At 40.8% G+C, this 23946-nt stretch overlaps 1 protein-coding gene across 1 annotated transcript in view; it reads right to left on the bottom strand.

Moving 5' to 3' along the window:
* Positions 1-23946, bottom strand: part of cacna1fb (calcium channel, voltage-dependent, L type, alpha 1F subunit) — a 46519-nt gene that overhangs the window by 8734 nt on the left and 13839 nt on the right. The window contains exons 16-39 of the mRNA XM_084070110.1: positions 23365-23485; positions 22206-22287; positions 21835-21898; positions 20793-20862; positions 19674-19773; positions 19300-19429; positions 18102-18161; positions 17889-17995; positions 16087-16174; positions 15805-15912; positions 15342-15394; positions 14972-15118; positions 13576-13777; positions 11384-11542; positions 11105-11215; positions 10503-10586; positions 10032-10160; positions 9301-9366; positions 8436-8527; positions 7668-7827; positions 6924-7051; positions 2043-2139; positions 885-987; positions 583-684 (exon numbers count right to left, since the gene is read on the bottom strand). Of these exons, the coding sequence (XP_083926236.1) occupies positions 583-684; positions 885-987; positions 2043-2139; positions 6924-7051; positions 7668-7827; positions 8436-8527; positions 9301-9366; positions 10032-10160; positions 10503-10586; positions 11105-11215; positions 11384-11542; positions 13576-13777; positions 14972-15118; positions 15342-15394; positions 15805-15912; positions 16087-16174; positions 17889-17995; positions 18102-18161; positions 19300-19429; positions 19674-19773; positions 20793-20862; positions 21835-21898; positions 22206-22287; positions 23365-23485 (2563 nt within the window). The remainder of the gene's footprint in view (positions 1-582; positions 685-884; positions 988-2042; positions 2140-6923; positions 7052-7667; positions 7828-8435; positions 8528-9300; positions 9367-10031; positions 10161-10502; positions 10587-11104; positions 11216-11383; positions 11543-13575; positions 13778-14971; positions 15119-15341; positions 15395-15804; positions 15913-16086; positions 16175-17888; positions 17996-18101; positions 18162-19299; positions 19430-19673; positions 19774-20792; positions 20863-21834; positions 21899-22205; positions 22288-23364; positions 23486-23946) is intronic.

Genomic DNA, 23946 nt, shown 5'->3' with positions numbered 1-23946 from the left:
TTAAATACAGTAGTAACCACCAAATACCAGGCAGTGTCATCTGCAACAGTTAATAGGCGACTCTGTGATGCTGGCCTCAGAGGCAGACTTGCAAAGAAAAAGCCATATCTGATCCGAACCATACAGCACTAAGCTATGCAACACCTATTTGGTGAAGGAACTGGAAGCCGGAATACTGTCTTTTGTGGACTAGCCTAACCCTAACCTAACCTACTGTAGTAGTACTACGTAGTAGCAGCCGCAGCAGTAGTAGTGGTGGTGGTGGCAGTAGTAGTGGTGGTGGTGGCAGTAGTAGTGCGTGGAAGGTGTTGGTTAACGTATCACTAGTTATAATACGTCGCTCTCGGGCAGAAACCTTGTATCTCCATATTTTAAAAATAAAAAATTGGTGAAATGAATGTCCTACTTAATCATACAAGAGTGTCACACAATAGTCAATTTACAAGCTTGGCTATTGTCACTATTTTAATACATTTTTAAAGTAATAATAAAAAAGAACGGTTTCCCCCCAACAGCAACGAATAGTAGTGAGCTAATTAGTAAGTACAGTAGCAGTAGTGGTGGTAGTGCTAGCAGAAGTACCTTCATGTGGAGGTATTACTTCATCCAATATTTTGGGTTTCATTCTCTTCCAAATTTTTTTGATGATGACTCTCAGTTCTTCATTCTCCTGCTCTGGGTTTCCTATAGAACAACACAGCAATACAGTAACACATGAATACAATACTTAAACCACACAATAACATTACAAAACAAACAACAAATTCATTATATCATAAGCACATACATACAGTATACATGTGTATATATAAAGTACGTGAAGGAACATCCGAGAAAAGTTTGAATACAAATATAAAATAAAAATGATTGTGATTATCAAAAACCTTCTGTCTTTATCTTGAGCGCAGTGCGGACCAAAGCAAACAGAGTAGCGTTGAATGTTACAGTTCCATCACTGTTCAGAGGCATGTTCATAGCTACCAATCTCTGAGACAGAGAAAGAAAGAAAGAAAGAGAGACAGAGAGGTAGAAAGGGAGAGAGAGGGGGAAGGGGGAGAAGGAGGGGGGTTGGCAATTCAGAATCACATTTATTGTCAAGTTTATAGGTGTAAAGAAGTGGGTGAAATTTGATTTTGTGCAAGCTCCACCGTTTTTGTTATTTTCAGAAAAATAAAATAAAAGAAGAGAGGGGTCAGGAAAGCATGAATACAAATAAAAATCTAACGAATAATATCTACATGTATGCACATAGCATATCCAGCTGGTACAGTATGTACCACCTGTATACAATTGAACTATTCTAACAATCCAGTATCCTGTGTACTCTTAAGAGATTATACATGTACTGAAGAGATATTTAACATACCTTATATGCTACTCTATAGTGTATATCTATATTTATGTATATCTATTTATATCTATGTTTATGTATTTGTATCTATGTTTGTGTATATCTATTTGTATGTCTATCTTTTTTTTGTTTTTCTAAATATTTATCCCACGATTTTGTAACCCATTTTTTCACCCAGTGCCAATTGTCTAAGTAATCCTGGGCACTACACTCCCTCTGCCAGCCTAGGGAGAGCCTAGAGCCGAGTTCATGCCTCCTTCAATGCATGAGAGCTAGCAAACCGCTTCTTATCACCTGACAGGGGGGAGGTTCCCTGGTTAGACGTAGCGCGTGGAAGGAACACGTTATTCCAACCAGTTCCTTTCCCCTCCATCAGGAGCCCTGGCTGACCAGGGGGAGGCAGTATAGAGAACAGGATTAATGCATGTTTTTGTGGGGGTACCTACCCGATTGTATGTCTATCTTAATGCATATCTGTGTAAGTATGCACAGTATCTATGTTTCAATAGCTATGTTAGTGTATATCTATCTGTGTAAGTATGGTATGTATGTATGTTTCAATAGCTGTGTTAGTGTATATCTATTTATTTACGGTGTATTATTATATACATAGCATGTATGTACATAATGTTAGTGTATATCTACGTATCTATGCATTATCTATGTTCTTGCGTTATCTGTGTTACATTACCTTGCAAGCCACTCTATGAGGACACAGTTTTCCAAAACCCAGAGGAGGCTGGATTCTTCGGAGCAGAGCAACCACATCCAGGTGTTTTATACGACCCCTTCATTCAAACACATAACAGTGTTACTGAAACGTTTTCATGCCGCAGACCCCCAAATTGATAGATATAGAGAAGATTTTAGTTGTTAGATTAGTTATTGGCCGCGTTTCCCAAATAGATTCGTAGAGATGCTGCGTAGAGATGCTGCGTAGAGATGCTGCGCAGGTCCTACGACGGGTCTTACGTGCGTCCACACAGGCTGCGCAGTACCTTAGCAGGCACGTAGATTTCAGGTCATGCGTAGCCTACGCAGCTTGCGTAAGAGCCTCCTACACAGCTGGGACTCGGCGAAACCTACGCTCTACCCTCATTAGTAGCAGCTGGTTCTAAACTATCTAAACTAAATGTATAATTTATATTTCCTCTCACAAAGTGACAGCTGTGAATGGTTAAAAAAACTTTTGAAAATAGCAGATTTACAAGCTCACAACGCCTCATAAGCTTGTAGATGTAATTTAATGCATAAATATATTATTCAAAAGTTGTATTTAGAGTGGACTGCTTCAGGACATCAGACAGTTGGCTCTGTCACCGACAGTATTTTTTATCAGATGATCGGATCATCCGTGTGAAAGTAGGCTATAATTTATAAACGCCGGGTTCATGCATATGTAGTGGAAGCAGTGAGCTGGGATTGAACCCGAAGCTCACACTCGCCAGCCCGACGCGTTACCAGTCATGCCAATAAGCCTAAACTAGGATCTGTTGCACGCCACTTCTCGCTAATTTGACTGTGGGGGCTACACATAGAACCAGCGCAGCAGTACCTCCTAACAGCCACTCGCCCTACCCAAAAGAACAGGTCTGCAAGCTATCAACACGGCATGTCGCAGTGTGTTGATAGCTTGTATGTCTGTTTTTTTGGGGAGGCGTCGCCCGTTATGTGCCGTAATATATATATATATATATATATATATATATATATATATATAGAGAGAGAGAGAGAGAGAGAGAGAGAGAGAGGGTGTGTGTGTGTCGTGTGGTATTTTTATGATCCATTTCACTGTATATATTCGCAAAGGGTGTTTAAACTGCTGTGTAGCGTAGGACAGCACTACGTAGTGTGGGAATCTAGGTGAATGGTGCACCCACTGCACCTGACTTAGTCACATGACCAGGAAGTATAAAAGCCTAGCTCCTCCCAGTAGAGAGCCATTTGTCTCTGCTGTAGGCTGCATGGTTCATGCAGGGAGAAGGACAGGCCAAAAACTGAACCTTGTAGATCTGCTACTTTGTGCAACCCTTTTTGTTTGTGGCAGCTAATGCTAATGTTAGCTTATTGTTTGAGCACATGTTACTGCTGGCTTTTGTTTGTTTGGTTGCCTATTTTCTGTTGAGCACATGGAGGCTTCCCATGCTCTTTAGCACTTTAATTTAGCCAACATCATTGTGTTTTATTATCTTATTTTAATGCATTTATTTATTATTTCAGTTTTACAAATGAAGTGACCTCCTGTGGTGTCTGTTCTGTCTGCCCTACCTGGAGACACGGGTAAAGCAGTATACATTTTATGCATTGCCTCTTTGTGGATTTTAATGTATTTTAGTTTGTAACATCACTGTCTTCTTTTATACAGCAGCTCTGGTGTTGAGGTTGCCCCCCTCGCCTTGGCCTTGCATTGTGTGCACAGTTACTGCAACACAAAGTAGGTTTTAAGCTGTTTGTTCTTTTAATGATTTGAATATAGTGTTTTATTTAGTGTGATACTAGGGCTGGCAACTAATGCGTTTTGTTTGTCTCCTTAAAGGGACCACACCGGCCACTGTTTTCCACTGTTAATTTACTCTTTTTGTTTTGTTTATTTGAGCCATCTAGCCAAGGTACACTGTAGGCAGAGGTTTTAACATTTATCCATATTGGCATATTTTAACTGTTTCTCTCCTCTGTTCTGTTACAGTTTAATTCGTGTAACCCTGTTCAAGGCCGGGTCCGCCCTGCTGCACACGGCTTTCCTCTCAGCTTGGGACTGCACTGGGGACCCCTTTGGTTTTTATTGGTGTGTATTGATATAACCTGGCACTGCATGTTTTGTATTTGAATTTTGTATTTATATTGCATGATTTCTTTGAGACCAGGCCTGTCCCCTTTTCTTTTCCCCTAGTTATTTTGGTATTCACTGTGCACGGGCCGCCCTTCCTTAGACTGCGAGAGGTAACTGTTGGATTGCCATTTTAATACTAAATACCTTGCCTTAAGGAACTTAATTGTCGTGCGAGTTTGTAATGGACAACAGTGATGTGTTTTGTAATTTCATGGTAATAAAGTTATATTTTTCCACAAACTGCCTCTAGTAAAGTAATTGTTCCTGTTTAAGGGAAGTTGAACAGTGTAAGGTTTAGGGGTTCCTCCTGCCCCCTCCAGAAGCGGGAGGTGGCGTAGTCAGCCATATTACAGTATTACTACTCAGTTACTACAGTAGTTTACGTAGGCTCTACGTAGGCTTCGTCCAGGAGGTCTTTACGTGCATGCTGTCTCCCGAATGTAGTTTTAGCACACACGTAACGCTGTGCACTTGAGAACCTACGACGATGGTGTCTCCCGAAGCCAGTTTAGATGGCACGTAGGGCACACACAGCTGCTGCTAATGAAGATAGTGCGTAGATGGGTTGCTACTGCGCAGCTGCGTGGAGGCTCCTACGCAGGTTCTAGGCTACGCACAAGCTGAAATTCGTTTGGGAAACCCGGCCATTGTATAGAATTCTACAACTGTCTACAGTAGGTGGGGAGAGAGAAACCTATGATCTGAATAGTCATTCTTATACAGTATACTTATACAGACAGCTCTGGAACAGCTTTCTGTTGGTTCATATTATTTTCTACCAATTCTCTCATAAATCAGTTTAGCGTACTGTAAATATAACTAATGATGGAAGGGGCCGGGAGGAGAGAAGTCTACCAGATCATTTCCTCTAGTATGTTTTTTTCCCCAGACTTCCTAATAACTACAGGCCATTAGCTAGCTAGCTAGGTACGCTATCAGCCTTTGGCCATACCGTCTAGAACAGGGTTTATGTACTGCATGTACTGTATGTATAATATCTGTATAAATCTGTTTCTTCAAACGTAGATTCTGCTACATGAAGAATGTTAAAGTTGGAATGAATTAAGTAATTGAAAATCTATGCATGCCAAAAGTTGTTTTCAGAGTCTCATTGAACATTGTTCATGTGAAGCACTTTTGTACTCGCCAAAAACTTCAATTTGGTCAAATGAGGCACAGACCGTCGCCACACTAAGGCATTCACACAGGCATCTATGTTTGTGTTCAAGAGTGGACAGGGAGACTGTATGTCTTGTTGGTATGTGGACAGCTGTCATGATTATACATTAGTAACCATTAGACACATTTCCCATGCATCATTCTTGTAACTTATAACACATGTCATGCATGATTAAATGCAGGGGTATCTGTCATGCATCTCTAATTCGTCTATTCTCAATGACTGCAGTTATTGAAATGTGGACTTGATGATTGGTCACAACTGTGTGTTACAGTGCACACACAGTCTACCCTGTATTTACAACTGTACAAACTAAAAAATTAAATGTTGATATGAGGATTGGAAAAAAGCTTTTCTGTCCACCTGTCCAGCAGTACTCAGCACCATGGACAGCTCACAGTTCATGTGGTTCAGAACCACATGAACTGACAGCAACTATCGTTGCTGTCAGATGGAAACATTGTATGTCCTAAGTCCTTAACAGTTCCTTTTTATTATTATTTAAAAAAGTAAAATAGTGAAAATAGCTGATCTACAAGCTCACAACACATTGCATTGTGAGCTTGTAGATCAGCTACTTTCACTACTTTTGTGACATTCTTGTTTGAAGTTGGGCATTCATTTACAAAAAGAACATACTGTACACATTTGAAACGTACTGTAACAGAGAGGTCCTCTGTTACTTGCCATTTGCACATGTACATTGTAACCTTTATTTATGGATGGATTAATTGCATAGCATATGGTCACTTTATGGTCATATGGCATAATTTGCACATTGTAGTTTGCGCAGAAAGGAATGCAGTCATTTTATTGTTGATTACATTTAACTGAACATTTGAGTTGTGTCCTGTCCAGCTGAGCTGGCCACTCAGCTAACTAGTCCACCTATGGAGACAACATGTTTGGTGATATCTGGCAAGTGCATTTGGTGTAATATGAGTGAAATAGAGACTAAATGGAATGTGTGAGAGGTGCAATATGGGTAATGCTGAGTAATGATTGAAAGCTTAACATGTACCAAAGTGGGCTGTTCTGTTTGCCAGTGTAATTGGGCTGGACCAAGTCAGAAGGGCAGAGGGGGGTTGTAATGTGTATTTGGAATTGTGAGGGACCTTGTGTAAAGTTGTAGTATGAGAATCATTAGTGGTGTAGTTCATGGAGTTTTAAGATATTTTATGAGTTAATGTTGTAAGTATTTCTGTATTTATATATTTCTGTATTTGTATATCTGTTTATCTACCCCTTGACATGGTGGAGTCTTAATTGCCTCAGCTGCTCCAGCTGAGTATAAAAGTCTGCCAGTAACAAACCTGTTCAGTTAGAGGTAGAATGAGAGCCAGGCAACACCATGTCTGTCACCTATGTTGGAGCTCCTGTGTTGTCTTCTGTAAATTTGATGTCGGTGAATAAACACACCTCTTGGTTGCACTTTACAAACGCCTCTGTACTGCTTCCAGCCGCAAATGGGCTCGTTCTCACACGTACACATTTCCGCCCGACAGCAACAATATCTTATACATGTACAATGCAATATCTATGATTTAAATGAAACATCTTACTTGGCCTCTGGGTCATACTCTGACCAGATTCTCTTAAACTCATCCAGGTGATGCGGCCCCAAGATGGACCAATCGCGTGTCAGATAGTCAAAGTTGTCCATGATGACGGCCACAAACAGATTGATAATCTGAATGACAGAACAAATAAACAAAAGATTGATAATGTGAATGAATCAATGACACAACCAAACAGGAAGAGATGACACAATGACGCACTAACACTATAATACAAATAATTTAAACAAATGAACCCTAATGATCCCTATGCTGGGGTGAAGATTCTGCGGAAATAGCAGATTTACAAGCTCACAACGTTGTGACGTATTGGGAGCTTGTAAATCTGCTATTTGCGGCAAAGAGATTTATTGTGTTGAGAGAAAAAAGGAGAGGGTATAGTATAGAGCCCCGGGGGACCCCGGTCAACTAAGTACATAGGATTTAAGGGATTAATGTTGTTGTTCGAGTGTGAGTGTGTACAGTGGTGGAAGAAGTACTCACATTTTTACTTAAGTAAAAGTATTTGTATCAAAGTGCACTCAAAGTATCAAAAGTAGAAAGTACTCATTATGCAGAATGTCCCATTTCACAACTTTTCAAATGTATAAAATGTATAAATAGCAGATCTACAAGTTCACAATGCGTCGTATCATGACGCATTGTGAACTTGTAGTGTGTGTGTGTGTGTGTGTGTGTGTGTGTGTGTGTGTGTGTGTGTGTGTGTGTGTGTGTGTGTGTGCGTCTCACCAGGAAAGCACACAGCATGAAGAAACTGATGAAATAAACAATAGCAAAGCCGCTCCCACAGGTGAACTCCTCTCCTGGTTCAGCGTCGGCCTCTGGATCGCATCGTCTCCCAGGCAGACTGGCTAGCATGATCTCCTGCCACGCCTCGCCTGTAGCACACCTGCAATGACAACACATTAGAGGTTTCACCACTTTCAACTAAGCCTGTCGCGATTATCAAATAATCGCCTAATCACAATTATTTTGCATTAATTGTCATAATTGTTTCCATGTTGAAAAATATTAAGATTTTTTTTTTGCAGAATAGCAGATGTACAAGCTCACAACGCATCGCGACACGTTGTGAGTTTATAGATCTGCTATTTCCACTATCATTTTTTTATATGATTAAATATGTATAAAATGATTAAATATGTCTCATTTTATATTTAAGCTATTTTTCATATATGGCCTTGTGCAATTTTGGTTTACGAAGCCTTTTTATTCATATCAGTTTGTTCGATGCACATTGTCACAACGCGACACATTGTGAGCTTGTAGGTGTGTCTTCTAAAAGTTTTGAGAAAGAACATTGTGAAACGGGACATCCTGCATACTGAGTACTACAAGTATATTTTGATGCAAGTGTATTTGTACTTTTACTAAAATGTTTAATACAGAACTTTTAGTTGTAACGGCGGTACATGGTGGTATTGACATTTCTTCCACCAGTGAGGAGGCGGAGAGAGAGAGAGGAAGAGGAGGAGAAAGAGGAAGAGGGGTATAGACCTGAAGAGCAGCAGGACAGCCTGAGGAAATGTCTGGAAGTTGTTGTTCCTGTTGATCTGAGTGTAATCCTGCATCGCTACCTTCCCAAACGTCTACAGAGAGAAAAATATGTTTTACAATCAGTGTTTCTCAACCTTTTCAGGCCGCGACCCCCAAAATAACTATAATTTGAACAGGGGACCCCCCACCCTGACAAGCACTTGAAATGTAGGAGTTGAGGCATTACATTTAGTTTGACTCGGTTCCACAGATAAACATTGTCAAAATGTTTGCCTCTTTCTTACTAGTTGACAATTTGGCCAATGTTTGACCAGTTTTTATAGTATAGTTTGTTGATTACTTTTGATGCAGTAATGGTATTTTTTCTTGTCTTTTTTCCCCTCTTTTTTAAGTGTTAAAAAGGTCTTAAAAGTCCTTAAATTGTCTCTTCACTGTCATCTGGGGACCCCATAAAATCATGTGGGGACCCCCCTGGGGGTCCCGACCCACAGGTTGAGAACCACTGTTTTACATTACAGTGTATGGTTCATAGGACTGGGCAATGTATCAGTTTATATCCTTTATCACGTATTAGTGTGACTGTATCATGTGTTTCTTTATATATGTATTGGGATATCATGATACACAATGTTGTCTAAAATGTATGATACATTGCAAACAGTAAGAATCTGAAACAACAGATTGTCAGTTGAAAATTACCGATCAACGGCGATGGCCATCAACAACATTATATAACATGTGATATACATAATGCAAGATGATGATGATTATTTTTTTTCTATATCGCCCAGCTTTATTCCATCAAGATATTTGAGTGTGTTGTTGACCCTACAGACTGACCTGTGTGTTGACCCTACAGACTGACCTGCATGCCAACCACAGCATAGATGAAGAAGATCAAAGCGATAAGCAGAGCTACGTATGGCAGGGCCTACACACACACACACACACACACACACACACACACACACACACACACACACACACACACACAAACACACACACACACACACACACACACACACACACACACACACACACACACACACACACACACAGCCACACACACACACACACACACACACAGCCACACACACACACACACATATAAGTAGGACATGGTTAGATTCTAGCGCTGACCCTGTGCCCTGAAGCAAGGCAGTAAAACATTGCTACATCATCCTCAAGTCAACAGATCTAAAGCAGTTGAAGTGATTCATATTTTATGTTTATTTAAAATATACTATGCTACACTCTATAGTACCACACAACGCTGTACCATACTATACTGTACTATGACATCCTACTGCACTCTGTACTGTACATAAAAGCATAAAAGTCTTCTAATCTAAAGTACAGCATATCATTGCTTTATCTAAAACTGTATAGGCTGTTACACTATGTAGTAAAATGTGGTAACACTTGCTATGCATACCATGTCTAAAATTGTTATTACTATATGTTTATCATGATTTATTATTGTTCTATTTCTCTAATGTAAATACATATACATTCAAGAAGACTCATGAGCCTTTCCTCCTCACAACAATTACATCATTTAGCACCTCCTCCTGACATTAGCCTCTCTCCACTGACCTGCAGAGATTTGATGAAAGTCCACAGCAGCGTACGAATGCCCTCCCCTTTGCTCAGGAGCTTGACCAGTCGCATCACGCGAAACAGGCGGAAGAAAGTGATTGACACACGAGAGCTGTCATCTCCACTCTGACGGACAGACAGACAGACAGACAGACAGACAGACAGACAGACAGACAGAGAGAGACAGGGTGAAACACAGATAGAGGCAGACACAGACACAGGGAGAGACAGGAGACAGACAGAGAGAAAGAGCTGTGTGTGGGGAGGTAATGTAGGTACTGTATTACTGTTGTGAGATTAACTCATACAGGATGGGAAATTAAATAACCAGCAGGCGGCAGTGTTGTACTCAATAAAAAAGCACAAGATCATAACCACACTGACTATGACTGACTCAAACCATTATGCTTCCAGCATTACTGCTTACTATTAGTATATTAGTATTAATACTGCTACTGCATTACTTACGCTGAATTCTGTCACCACTATATCAACAACACTCCCAACAACAATCAGGGCATCAAAAGAGTTCCAGGCATCGATGAAGTAATGCTGGAGAAAGGCAGACAGACAGACAGACAGACAGACAGACAGACAGACAGACAGACAGTATTATAGCACACACACACACCATCAACATTATTATAGTGCTACAGTGCATACAGGAACAGTATTATTGTAAATTAGGCTCAAGTGGTTAGTTATTTTTCCATTCCCAGAAATGTAGTACAATATTTGTCTTTGAAATGTTGTGTGAAAGTGAAAGTATCCCAAAATACAAATACTCAAGTTAAGTAAAGATACTGTACTTAACCACTTAAACCTAAAGTCTTCGGAAGCCTGAAATGAGTTACACAACTGTACTTGACCGCTTCTTTCCATACACTAAATCCTTTCGCCAAAATTAGCCGATCTACAATCTCACAATGCATCGCAGCACGTCACATTGTGAGCTTTTAGATTGGTTAATTTTGGCAAAGGTTCCGCCCAGAATATGGATGGCTGGGGTTCAAGTAGTTAAGTACAGTATTCAAGTATATGTACTGTATTAGTACAGTGTAGTGTCTCACCCTGAGTCTAAGAGCCAGCAGTTTGAGTAACATCTCCGCAGTAAACAGACCAGTAAACACCATGTTCAGTATATCCATGATGTGACTGAACTCCTTCGACTGCTCGTAGTGCTGAAACACACACACATACATGTGAGACTGAAAGACTCAAATACTGCACGGAGTGCACACGCTCACACACACACACACACACACACACACACACACACACACACACACACACACACACACACACACACACACACACACACACACACACACACACACACACATTCCTACCTGTACAGCCAGTGTGACTGTGTTGAGTAGAATGAGGACAAACATGACGTATTCAAAGCCAGTGGAGTTGATGATGGACCAGAACTTATACTGGAAGGGATTCTTTGGAATGTACAACTTCAACGGCTGAGCCTTCAGCGCAAACTCGACACACTGACGCTATAGAGACAGACAGACAGACATGCAGAGACAGACATGCAGAGACAGACATGCAGAGACAGACAGACAGACAGACAGACAGACAGACAGACAAACAGACAAACAGACATACAGACAGACAGACAGACAGACAGACAGACAGACAGACAGACAGACAGACAGACAGACAGACGTTGATGTTAACAGCAGTTCATTCAACACATCATGTTTAGTATAGTGTTATTTTAAATCCACATCTACTTAACCAGGTAATATATTCACCACATTTTCTATTTAGTCAATTAGTCTTTTGATAAGAAATGAAAAGGACTTTTTGTTTTTAAACCTCTAAAGCCATATCACATGAAGATTGGCTTGATATATGTCCCGTGTATGGTGGGAATTTGGGTGGAAGTGCCTTGTTTGATTATTTGTTACAACAAAGCAAAAAGCTAATTTCTCTGAAGGGGATGCTAGTGGAGACAGTGCAGTAAGCTGGTCACTGGCATAATATTTTGGAAGTGTCAGTGATAAAGCCTTTCCGGGCACATAAAGCACTAAACAGTGGACTTAACACTGAACTGCCTATTGCAATTTTCCAAATGTGTAGGACATATATGTCAAGGCAAGTCGACCTGATGAATTAGAATGTCATTTTAATATCTGCTAGTAGGAAAATCTTCACATGGCATTCGTTGCCTAGCCCGGCCCCCACTACGCAGGAGTGGATAGATATAGTTAATGACATCTCTATCATGTGAGGGATTACCTTCTCTCTCCTTCAGAAAGACTTCAGAAAGAGTTCATTCAATTCGGATGTAATTGGGTCAAATCTGTAAGGCCTTACAGACAGATTTTGTACAGGAATGAAAATGGCTATATTACTCTTTCAGGTCTTCTTGTGGCTCATACTGTATATCATTATTTTATGTACACTTTTATCTCTCCCAATTGTATTTTATTTTTCAAATGTAAAATCCGCAGACAACAGAAAAATGCCCTTTGAAGGTGAATTTGCATGATAATAATACTGCTGTCCCAAAATTAAATAATAATAATAAATAAACAACAACTTTAAAGCAAAGGGAGATAATTGCATTATAATTGACGCCAATATATCCCCTCAAATCGACCGTGGAATAGAAAAAATGGCACCACTCTTTTAATATTTTGACAGTAATGTCAGAAACATTAAACCATTCAAGCATAGATAATGAAGAACATCATACGTGGGGCATTCAGTTGATGGCAAACCTTGTATTTCTTGTTTTTCATTGAGACGGCAATGGAAAGCGTTCAATACTACACACCATAACCTTTTTCTCAACCTCTGCGTTCACACTGTAGTAGCTGAAAAAACAGGATGTATTTTTTTTGGAAGCAACATGAGAGGATTATCACATTAGTAGAAAACCAAAACTACTCTCTGATCACCCAGGCGATTAACACTGTAATTAACATGAACATCCATTAGCTCATGACTCTTACACACATACACAGATTCTGCACACATGCAAGCATGCAACACACACACACATCACATCATACATCACATCACTGGGTGGCTCAGGGGTAGAGTAGCCGGATGGCAACCACGAGGTTCCCAGTTCGATCCTGTGCTCCCCCAGAGTTAGTGTCAAAGTGTCCTTGAGCAGGACACTTTGACAGGTTGGTGCCTTGCATGGTTTCCTCCGCCATCGGTGTGTGAATGTAATGCACACTCTATGTAAAGTACTTTTGATATTTTCCATATTTCATCATTTTATGTTTTCCATAAATGAATGCCCTATTTTAAATGTTATGGTATGACAGTATTGCACAGATTTAGCAAAAATAACCAATATACAAGCATCGCAACACAACGATATATGCGGCTACGGTTGTGTTTTTTATTAATATTTAATCAATGAAAAGTATTAACAAGAGATTGTGACGAATGTATTAACTACATTGGATGTTACTCTTTCCATTTCCTGAAAAGTAACAGTGTTGGACATACAAGTGTTCCGCCCGTCAGAGACGGTATGCAACACACATAATACACACACAGGTACCTGGTTTTTGTCCAGTTCACAGTTCTTGTACTCCTGTTCTCCCTGCTCTCTGAAGGTGATGATGACGAAACCAACAAAGATGTTCATCATGAAGAAAGCGATGATAATGATGTACACGATGAAGAATATGGATATCTCTACGCGGTAGTTGTAGATCGGACCCGAGTTCTCCGCATTAGCATCAATGGCCTTATAGAGAAGCCTGGAATGAATACAATATATATCTGTCATAATAAACACATTATACAGCACATTGTAATGTATATAATACTTATATTCATATATAATAAAATATATATTCATAATAGAAAACAAATGGCAGGCTTTAAATAATATACAAAACAACACATTATAAAACAGTTCCATCCTGGACGCTGATTAGCTGAATCTGCAGTTTTACCGTGACAAAATTCATGATATCAGTGTGTATTCAGCACAAACACTGACAAAATCGAACTGCTGATACTAGCATAGGCTAGTATCCAAATTAATCAGCAGAAGTGTGCTAACCCATACCATCCATTAAAACATTACATTGAAAGACTGTTGTGTCTTTATTTAGACCACAGAGGATTGATGTCACTCTGCTTTGCCTCGTGTCTAACAACATCCACCTAGCCATGACGATATTCATGATATACCAGCAGTTATCCTTCAAAATCACTTTAACATGTTGTGGAATCTCACTATTTGACCGCCGTTCAGTTGAGCATTTCCACAGGGCAAGCCAGCACTCTGTCGACAGAGTTCAGCACCTCGGACAGCGCCGGCTCCTCGGCCAGCTCATGAGTGCCAATCTCTGTTCTCAATCAGCTTGATATGATGACACCTGCGCTCTGACTAACAGGCTGGAGACAGCTGTGCTGAGTTGGTTCTGATCAAGCTTTTGCTATGAATTGTGCCGCTCACTCTTACTCAGTAGTGAGTGGCTGTCCTTGGTGGAAGGACCTGCCCAGGCGGTAAGCGATATACTCCACTTCTTCAACATGTTAGTGGTATAATTCAGATTCAAACCGGTTGTTATCTTTACTCTTTTTTTGTAGGCAACTTAGGACCTCCACTGTCTGCGTCGGTTTTGTGTTTACATTGACATATCCCAGACTGGGAAGGATTTATGTTGAAGTTATGCTTTACTTTTTGACTACCCCCTCCCCGCTAAAAATACATAATATTTATATTCATATTTAAGTAATAATAATAATAATACTAATAATAATAATAGATACACGTGTGTGTGTGTGTGTGTGTGTGTGTGTGTGTGTGTGTGTGTGTGTGTGTGTGTGTGTGTGTGTGTGTGTGTGTGTGTGTGTGTGTGTGTGTGTGTGTGTGTGTGTGTGTGTGTGCGTGCGTGCGTGCGTGCGTGCGTGCGTGCGTGCGTGCGTGTGTGTGTACTTACGCTGGCCAGCCTTCAAAGGTTGACACGGTGAACAGCGCCATCATTCCACTAAGAACATTGTCAAAGTTGAAGTCGCTGTTGAGCCAAATCCTCTCTCTTACCATTGGATGAGTCACATCACCATCCTTATAAATCACAAAGGTACCCCTGCAAAGCACGCACGCACGCGCACACACGCGCACACACACACACACACACACACACACACACACACACACACACACACACACACACACACACACACACACACACACACACACACACACACACACACACACACAGACGTCAGACAGATAACACATAGGTACAGACATATTGGAGTCATGCTAGGACATCCACAGCAGTTGAAACTGACATCACATAAACATACTTGCACTGGTCAGGAGTGTGCTTAGCCTCATCTGTGCAACGGTAGAATTTACCCTGAAAGTACAGACAACATATGAGATGTCAGAACACATTTTAAACATGATATTTCAAAATACACAATGCATTGTTAAAATTCACACACACAAGAGATGTTACAATACACATGAAATGTTAAAATGCACATAACATAGCATCACTGTCAGAAGAAATCTTTTCTGTCCCTGAAGCAATGAAAAGTGTAAAAATTTCACCCAGAACAAACAATGTCTAAAGCTTGTACAGGATGTCCACGATGCAGCACTGCAAACACTCGCTTTATTTTTTATTCTTTATATGGATCCCCATTAGCTTCCAAAAAATGGTCGCTAGTCTTCCTGGGGTCCACAACTGATCTAAACTAAATCTCTCTATCTCTCTCTCTCAGTCAGTCAGTCAGTCAGTCACTCACTCACTCACTCACTCACCTTAAACAGTTGAACTCCAATACAAGCGAACATGAACTGTAGCAGCGTGGTGACGATCATGATGTTACCGATCGTTTTGATGGCAACAAATACACACTGGACTACATGCTGCAACACAAAGATACACACTGGTTACACACACACACACACACACGCACGCAAAACATGCAAAACACACACACACACACACACACACACACACACACACACACACACACACACACACACACACACACACACACACACACACACACACACACACACACACACTCTCTAGATTACCTTGAGTCCTTTAGCTCTGTTGATGGCTCTGAGAGGCCTGAGGACTCTGAGAACTCTGAGAATCTTTACTACTGAGATAGCACTGGAACTAGAGAGAGAGAGGAGAGAGAGAATGTTAAAGGCATTGTAGGGAACATTAAGCCTAAATTTAAAAAATATGCATATATATATTTTTTGCATTTTCTCCCCTCTATCAGCCACTATATAATGATGCTGGGGTGTTTTCCTTCATTGAAACACAGTCCTCTGTCTGAAATCCGTATTTTCCCTTCTGTTTATGTTCATGTTGTTTATGTCCGGGTCGTAAATTAACGCACGCATGTGCGTGTCCGTGCGCGTCCGTGCCCGTATCAACTTTTTACTTTCGGTTTTAAAACGCTCTCAAACTTCTTTTTTGAGGCACATAATTTACTTTTAAAAAATCGTTTGGATAGAATTTAGTTGTTTAGCTTCATATATGTGGTCAATTTATCATGAAAGAGCCTATTTAAAAATATAAATTCAGAGAACCGTAGGGTCGGGCATTTCCGCGAATTGTATCCGCATAAGGCAACCTATTTTGGGCATGACTCATTTAAAAAGTCCGCCCTGCGTCACCCCCTGGTGGTCGGGGAAAAGAACTGCTGGAGGGGCGGTGTTTGACAACAGTTTTTTTCTTTGATTATGTCTGAACTCCCTACAATGCCTTTAAATGTGATTCATTTGTGGTTCTCAAAGTGTGGGTTGCAAAACCCCCGGGTGGTCACTGAGTAAATTTGGGGATCAGATGTAGTCTGTTATTCTATAAAAAAAAATATTTTGGTAGGATGTTAAAAAAAATGTGATTAAAAATAATAATCATATTTCTTTCTCAGTTAAATAACTTTAATTTTAAGTAATGCATGATAATATATATTTCTAAAAAGGTATGATCACTTGATACAAAGCTAGCAGTCGGTGAGCTGCTTCTCAAGATTAAGAGTAAAAGCAAGAATATCAATCTACAAACAGGCCTAACATTACTACATTACCCCTGCTCATGCCCCACAAACATCCTCCTCCACCTCCACAGAGAAATGTAAAGCGGGGAAGAATGATAAGCCAGTCTACTAATTAGGATTGTGGAAGTCATGGAACATTTGCTGTCAATCGATTGTCACCTAGGTTATCTAATCGATCGGCATTACCGTCTCGTCTGAGGGATTCACGAAAAGGCAGCATGAGTATAATTATATCACACATTCCGTGCACAAATGCATCTTGTTTTGATGACGCTGTGCCATTGTAAGGAGACATTGACTCAAACACAGAGAGGGGATGGAATTATCCGAGTAAACAAACGTGCGTCGGCCTCTATGGGTTGCAACCCAGAAGCAGAGAAGTCCCCACAACATGATTTACGATTATGTGCCTATCGGTACATAATCGTAACGTTCGGGACGGCAACTCGCTCGCTTTAGCTCGCTCGGTTGTCCCTCTCGTGGCTCCAGTTCGCTTGAGACTGCGCACCTCCGTCATGGTCCAAAGCGTAACAAAGTCAATGGAGGGGATTCGCGGCTCCTATGCACAGCTTTTCGTGTTTTCTAGTTGTTTATGTACGGAATGTCAATCTGTGCTATTTCAGGGGTTTTGTTCGGGGTTTACTCACCCTGCGTCTCAGAGGTGGGCTGTGGACCTCTGCATTTACTCATCCTAACTATTAGGTGTGTGTGTGTGTGTGTGTGTGTGTGTGTGTGTGTGTGTGTGTGTGTGTGTGTGTGTGTGTGTGTGTGTGTGTGTGTGTGTGTGTGTGTGTGTGTGTGTGTGTGTGTGTTGTTACTGACTGTAGAAAGAAGGACACCAGTGAGACAGAGACGACCAGAAGATCCAGCAGGTTGAACCAGTTTCTGCAGAAGGATCCCTGATGGAGGAATGCTCCATGGACCATCATCTACATCAATACACAATTCATCAATCTACATAATCAAAACATTGGTCAGCCACAATCAATCAATCAATCAATCAATCAATCAGTTCATCTGTTAGTATGTTTGTACCTTCAACAGAATCTCCACAGTGAAGATGGAGGTGAAGGCATAGTCCGCATATCCCAGGATCTAACACACACACACACACACACACACACACACACACACACACACACACACACACACACACACACACACACACACACACACACACACACACACACACACACACACACACACACACACACACACACACACACACACACACACACACACACACACACACACACACAGAGAGAGAGAGAGAGAGAGCATAGTTTACACACAAGGTTTTCAGACACGATCAGTTCAGACAGCAGCTATGTTTAGGATAGCAGAGCCAGGATCCGTACAGTACGCAACATACTGTACATCCGAGCTGAAATCTCTGACCTAAAACCTTTCTGAAGTGAACATTCATCTGGAAATACCACATGATGCACATCTGCAATGTGTCATCTGCCATCGCACACTGAATTAACCACTTAAACCCCAGCATCCATATTCCGGGCAAAGCGACACATTGTGAGCTCGCAGATCGGCTATTTTCAGCGAAGATATTTAGTGTAGAGTGAAAACAGAAAAGTTACTAGTATAGAGCTTTTAGGGACTCCGGTCAACCAAGTATGGGGTTTAAGGGGGAACTGATCCTGCTATGAATGGGAATGCCTGTCCTACACATTTATTTCAAGCAAACAGGTCAACACTAGCTAAATGAGGCTGGCAGTGGAAGACATGGCTCTGTGTGTGTGTGTGTGTGTGTGTGTGTGTGTGTGTGTGTGTGTGTGTGTGTGTGTGTGTGTGTGTGTGTGTGTGTGTGTGTGTGTGTGTGTGTGTGTGCGTGTGTGTGTGTGCGCTGCGTGTGTGTGTGTGCTCTGCGTGTGTGTGCTGCGTGTGCGAGTGTGTTTGTTGTGATTGTATGTTCGAAGACAAGTCCTTAGTCAGCTGTTGCTAATTGACACGTCTAGCATGAAGACAGCTGCCACCTACTCAGCATGTGTGTGTGTGTGTGTGTGTGTGTGTGTGTGTGTGTGTGTGTGTGTGTGTGTGTGTGTGTGTGTGTGTGTGTGTGTGTGTGTGTGTGTGTGTGTGTGTGTGTAACATAGGCCAGATGTAGGAGAGAGGACAGCTGTCACAATACAATAAACAGATAGTTGGAGAGGAGAGGTTACATGTTGTATTGTATTGTGTTAAGTTGTTATGCTGTGTTGTATGGCATCTGACTCACATTGTTGCGGAAGGAATGCGCTCTGATTGGATCCTCTGCAGCCAATGAGCAGCTGCTGAGGATGATGAAGACGAGGATGAGGTTAGTGAAGATGTGATGGTGGATCAGAATATGACATCCCACACGGATCCTGGAAAAACAGACAGGTATAGGGACAGACAAAGGGACAGAGAGACAAATAGAGATTCAGGCTTATTCAGCTCTGATGTGTTGTTCAGTTTCTTTCGGACCAGAATATAAGATAGTGTTTGTTCAAATATAAGACACAGAACAGAATGCAATGTGCAATACAAGTGTTAAAAGTAGAGTCTCATTAGATGGCACTGGCTCTATAGATGTACTGTATTTTATACTTAAATTACTTAGTTACTTACGGGTTGGTCTTGCTAAGGCAGAAGAAAGCACTGCCTTCTGGGATTGGAAGAACCTTCTCTTTAGGAGGAGCAAGATCTGCTATGTTCAACTTCTCTTGTCCTAAAGCAGGAAGAGAAGAGAAGAGAAGAGAAGAGAAGAGAAGAGAAGAGAAGAGAAGAGAAGAGAAGAGAAGAGAAGAGAAGAGAAGAGAAGAGCGAAATTGATGCCAGAGTATGTCACACATACGTATGTGTGACAATTACCTGCATAATTAACTGTATAAAGCTCTATATTTGAAAGGGTCTGTGATTGAGTGTTAATGAGTGGGTGTTTGATTGACAGCGTGGGTGGTGATTGCTAGTTTCTTGGTGAGTCACCATGAATCACTGTCTGCTGTCTATCTCTGTCTAATGACACGCATGCACACACACATACGCACGCACACTTTTACATTCAAGTTATTTTCATTGAGTGATAAAAGACAAGACCAGAAACCTGAGTGTTAATATCTTTTTGTTTGAAGACATAGTTTTATGTCTTACGGGAGCTAATTACAACGATGTCTGAATTACAATAAAGATGGTGGCGCATCAACTTTCCAATCCGGTGCACCACCTTCTTCAAATAACATTATTGACATCAACCAGGTGTTTACCTGACACCAGGGTTGACATTTCTCAGCGGAAGAGTTTTTGTCTTTATAACAATGTCTAAGATAAAAAGTACAAATTTAACTGCAACAAATTTCCAAAAATAATAAACAGATCTACAAGGTAACAACATGTTGTATTACAACACGCTGTGAACTTGTAGATTGCTATTTTCACTATTCCTCATATGACAACGTCTACTTAAGACCTCTGGCTTAAGTGGTTATGCTTTCAGAAAACGTGCACAAAAACTAACAAATGACAAAAAACAAAGACAAGACAAAAAAAATGAACAGAGAATGGACAGAAAGGCGTCATATTTTGCGCTGAGCATAAATTAGTCATAAGCTGTTTATTTGGTGACAGGAAACAGGAGTACAATGATAACTGTTGTTATTGTTCACAAATTGAAACTATTTATACTGTAACTCGCATCTGACCCATCATCAACATTATCATTGTACTCAATGTGAAACAATGCAAATTCACCTTCATCCCCCACATGGACCTCCTCTTCTTCATACTCTGTATCTCCATCAATATCAATTTCAATATCAACCTGCGATAGGAGGAGACATGAGACATGGCTTATATTATAATCACATAACTATGGTGTTGTACTATAATCAATCAGATGTGTCTGATACTCAGTTACAAATGGGGTTTTAGTTTTCATAATCCATAAATATTGTCATCCAACTGGGAGCCTGCTAATGTTTAAGGCTTAAAATACACCAAACGGGCAGTCAGTCAGTTAAAAACACCGAGGTTTCTGAGCGTTGGGAATAGTCTTCTAGGTGTGTACAATACCGTACATACTTTCAACTGAAGTTGGTCAAGTTTGAGCTACAATACTGCCAACCATTGCCACTGTGATCTATGATGAAGTATTGGGGGGGGGGGGGTTAATATTCAGAGAAAAAACAAAGAATTCTTTGAGTTTAATTTAGTAAATTTGCGAGATCATAAAGTCACAAATTTGAGACAACATGAAGTCGAAATTTCTGAAATTATAAAGTCGCAAATAGTTGCAACTTCCTGTGTATTATGCCTGCAGTGGATGGCCTAATGTTTTCAGTTGCAACTTTTGCAAGTTATTCAATGCGTTACACGGTTGGACAATAGCACTGAAAACAGACATGCAAGGGTTTCTGATGAGAAACCACAAAGACAACAGTTTTATTTATAGACTCGCAGTGCGGGCGCTGAACACATTGAATCCTACTACTACGAAAACTAAACATCACATATCCATTAATCCCGAGATGGTTTCAGTATTTTATAGGAGTCCATATTCCAAAGTGTTGTACTGCACATAAGAAGCTGCGCTCTTCAATGCTCCACATCTTGAGGATCGATGAATTTAACAATCTGTTGAATTGTATCCTGCTGTACCACCACAAATCAGCCCTAATAGGCCATCATACTGGCCTGACATTGGGGTTTGGTCTATTTTGAACTAATGCTGGTATAGAGACCATGCCATCTATCAGTCACATTGTAACCACAATATTTATATTTTTGTATTTACCTTTACTTCTTCATCTCCTTCTACTTCTTCTGCACCTCCTTCTTGCTCCACTCCTTTTTTCTCTCTGACAGAAACAGAAGAGTTCACATCCATTAGAATATCTAACTTATCTTCTTCCTTCACCTGTCATCCACTATCCTCCTTACTTTTCATTATTCCTTCTCTTCTTCTATCCTTCCTTCATTCTTCTGTTCCCATATATCTTTATAATTCCACTTCATCATCTGTTCTTTCCCTGCATTCTCCTGTGATGCTTTGAAGAAGCATTTACATTCTTCCTCTCATCCATGTTTCCATCTCTCCCCTCCCTCTCCCCTCCCCCTCCCTCTCCCTCTCCCTCTGCCTCTCTCTCCTCCACCTCCATCACTCACTCTTTCTTCTTGTCGTCTCCTCCGTCTGTCGTCCCGCCCAGGTTGTCCACTGCGATAGCCAAGAAGACATTCAGCAGAATGTCTGATATGAAGATATAAGGAATCAAACAGAGAGGAGAGGAGATTCTTCTACTGCAGTCTTCATCATATCACAGGCACTCATTTGTAATTAAATGAGGTTTAAGTATGTCATCCTATAAAATGGATATTAATGGACAGTGCAATAATATATTTATAATAGAATTAATCTTGATTCCCTCTTTTGGACTCTCCGAGCTCCAGTTCCTTTAGGTATTTACGTAGATCATTATTACAGATTAATTGATAATTACACTAAGGACCTGACTTGGAGTATGCACACAGAGCTGCTTGTACTTGTATAAGTAAGTGACAAATAAAACACTTCTTGATTATTTGAGATTGCATTAGATATAATGCTCATTATTTATACTAGACCATACCCGGTCGACGCATCCGTGGGGGGATATGCGCACATGATCTGGCAACCCGGGAGGCAGTTCGTCCCATAGCTGGGCAGCCCCGTAACCATGGCGACAGTGTTTTACACATAAACGCTAATAAGAAGCTGAGATTTGATGAAATTGAAAAACGGGCTTCACAGTTAAGTTCAGATGGTAATGGTCAATGGCTGTGTGCAAAATCATAGCAATTGGTTCAGCCACTGAGGAGAACCGGGTAGCTTCACCTACCACTACAGACAGACAGACACCTACCACTACAGACAGACAGACAGACAGAGGTTACTAGAATTATAGTAGGATAGTAGGATGTATTATTACAAATACTGTATATTGATCATTATATACAAGTATTTATCATTGCAGACATATTGGTCATTAAATGTACTAGACTGGCAAGTCGGGGCCATACAAGTCGGGAATAAATGCCCACCCGTTTGTTGGAGTCTTAGGCTTATCTCACATTTTCAGAAAGACTGCCTCGTTCTCCTTCGCATTTTGCTTGGCGCTGTTGCTTTCGTTCGTCACGGCTTCCTTCAGCCATGATCACAGCTCTCGTACATGTCCGCTTCAATGCACATGCTGTCACTTATATAGGCGCAAGTATGAGTTATGCCCGTGACAGACAGACCAACAGACACATGTTTGGTGAATTCAGATAGATGTGTACTGAAGGATACAGTTACCACAGATGAACAGGATGACAAAGTAAACAGAGACGATCATTCCTGGAAACACAGGCCCTCCATACGCATGGATACCGTCATACATCACCACGTTCCAATCTTCACCTGTTAATATCTAGAACAACCAATCAATATACGTATTACTGATTACATCATCATCATCGTATCACCACATTACAATCTTGACTTGTTAATATGAGCAGCACCAATGAGTATTATTGATCCCATCATACATCACCAATACCTGGAACAACCACTCCATGATATTGGTCCCATCACCAATGTCTGGAATACAGTATCAGCTGGTGCCCACTAGCCAGTATCAGGTGTGTGTGTGTGTGTGTGTGTGTGTGTGTGTGTGTGTGTGTGTGTGTGTGTGTGTGTGTGTGTGTGTGTGTGTGTGTGTGTGTGTGTGTGTGTGTGTGTGTGTGTGTGTGTGTGTGTGTGTGTGTGTGTGTGTGTGTCACAGAGCATCCTCTTACAGACAAATGTTCTCTAAGTTCAACAGTACACATTCATATTGAAATGTATTATATGTTGCACAGATGGTGACACAAAAGGTGCACATTCTATTGT

Source organism: Gymnoscopelus microlampas (genome assembly GCF_963454915.1).
Source record: "Gymnoscopelus microlampas genome assembly, chromosome: 10".
In the NCBI taxonomy this organism is placed as follows: Eukaryota; Metazoa; Chordata; class Actinopteri; order Myctophiformes; family Myctophidae; genus Gymnoscopelus; species Gymnoscopelus microlampas.
This window is presented reverse-complemented; position numbering and strand designations above follow the sequence as displayed.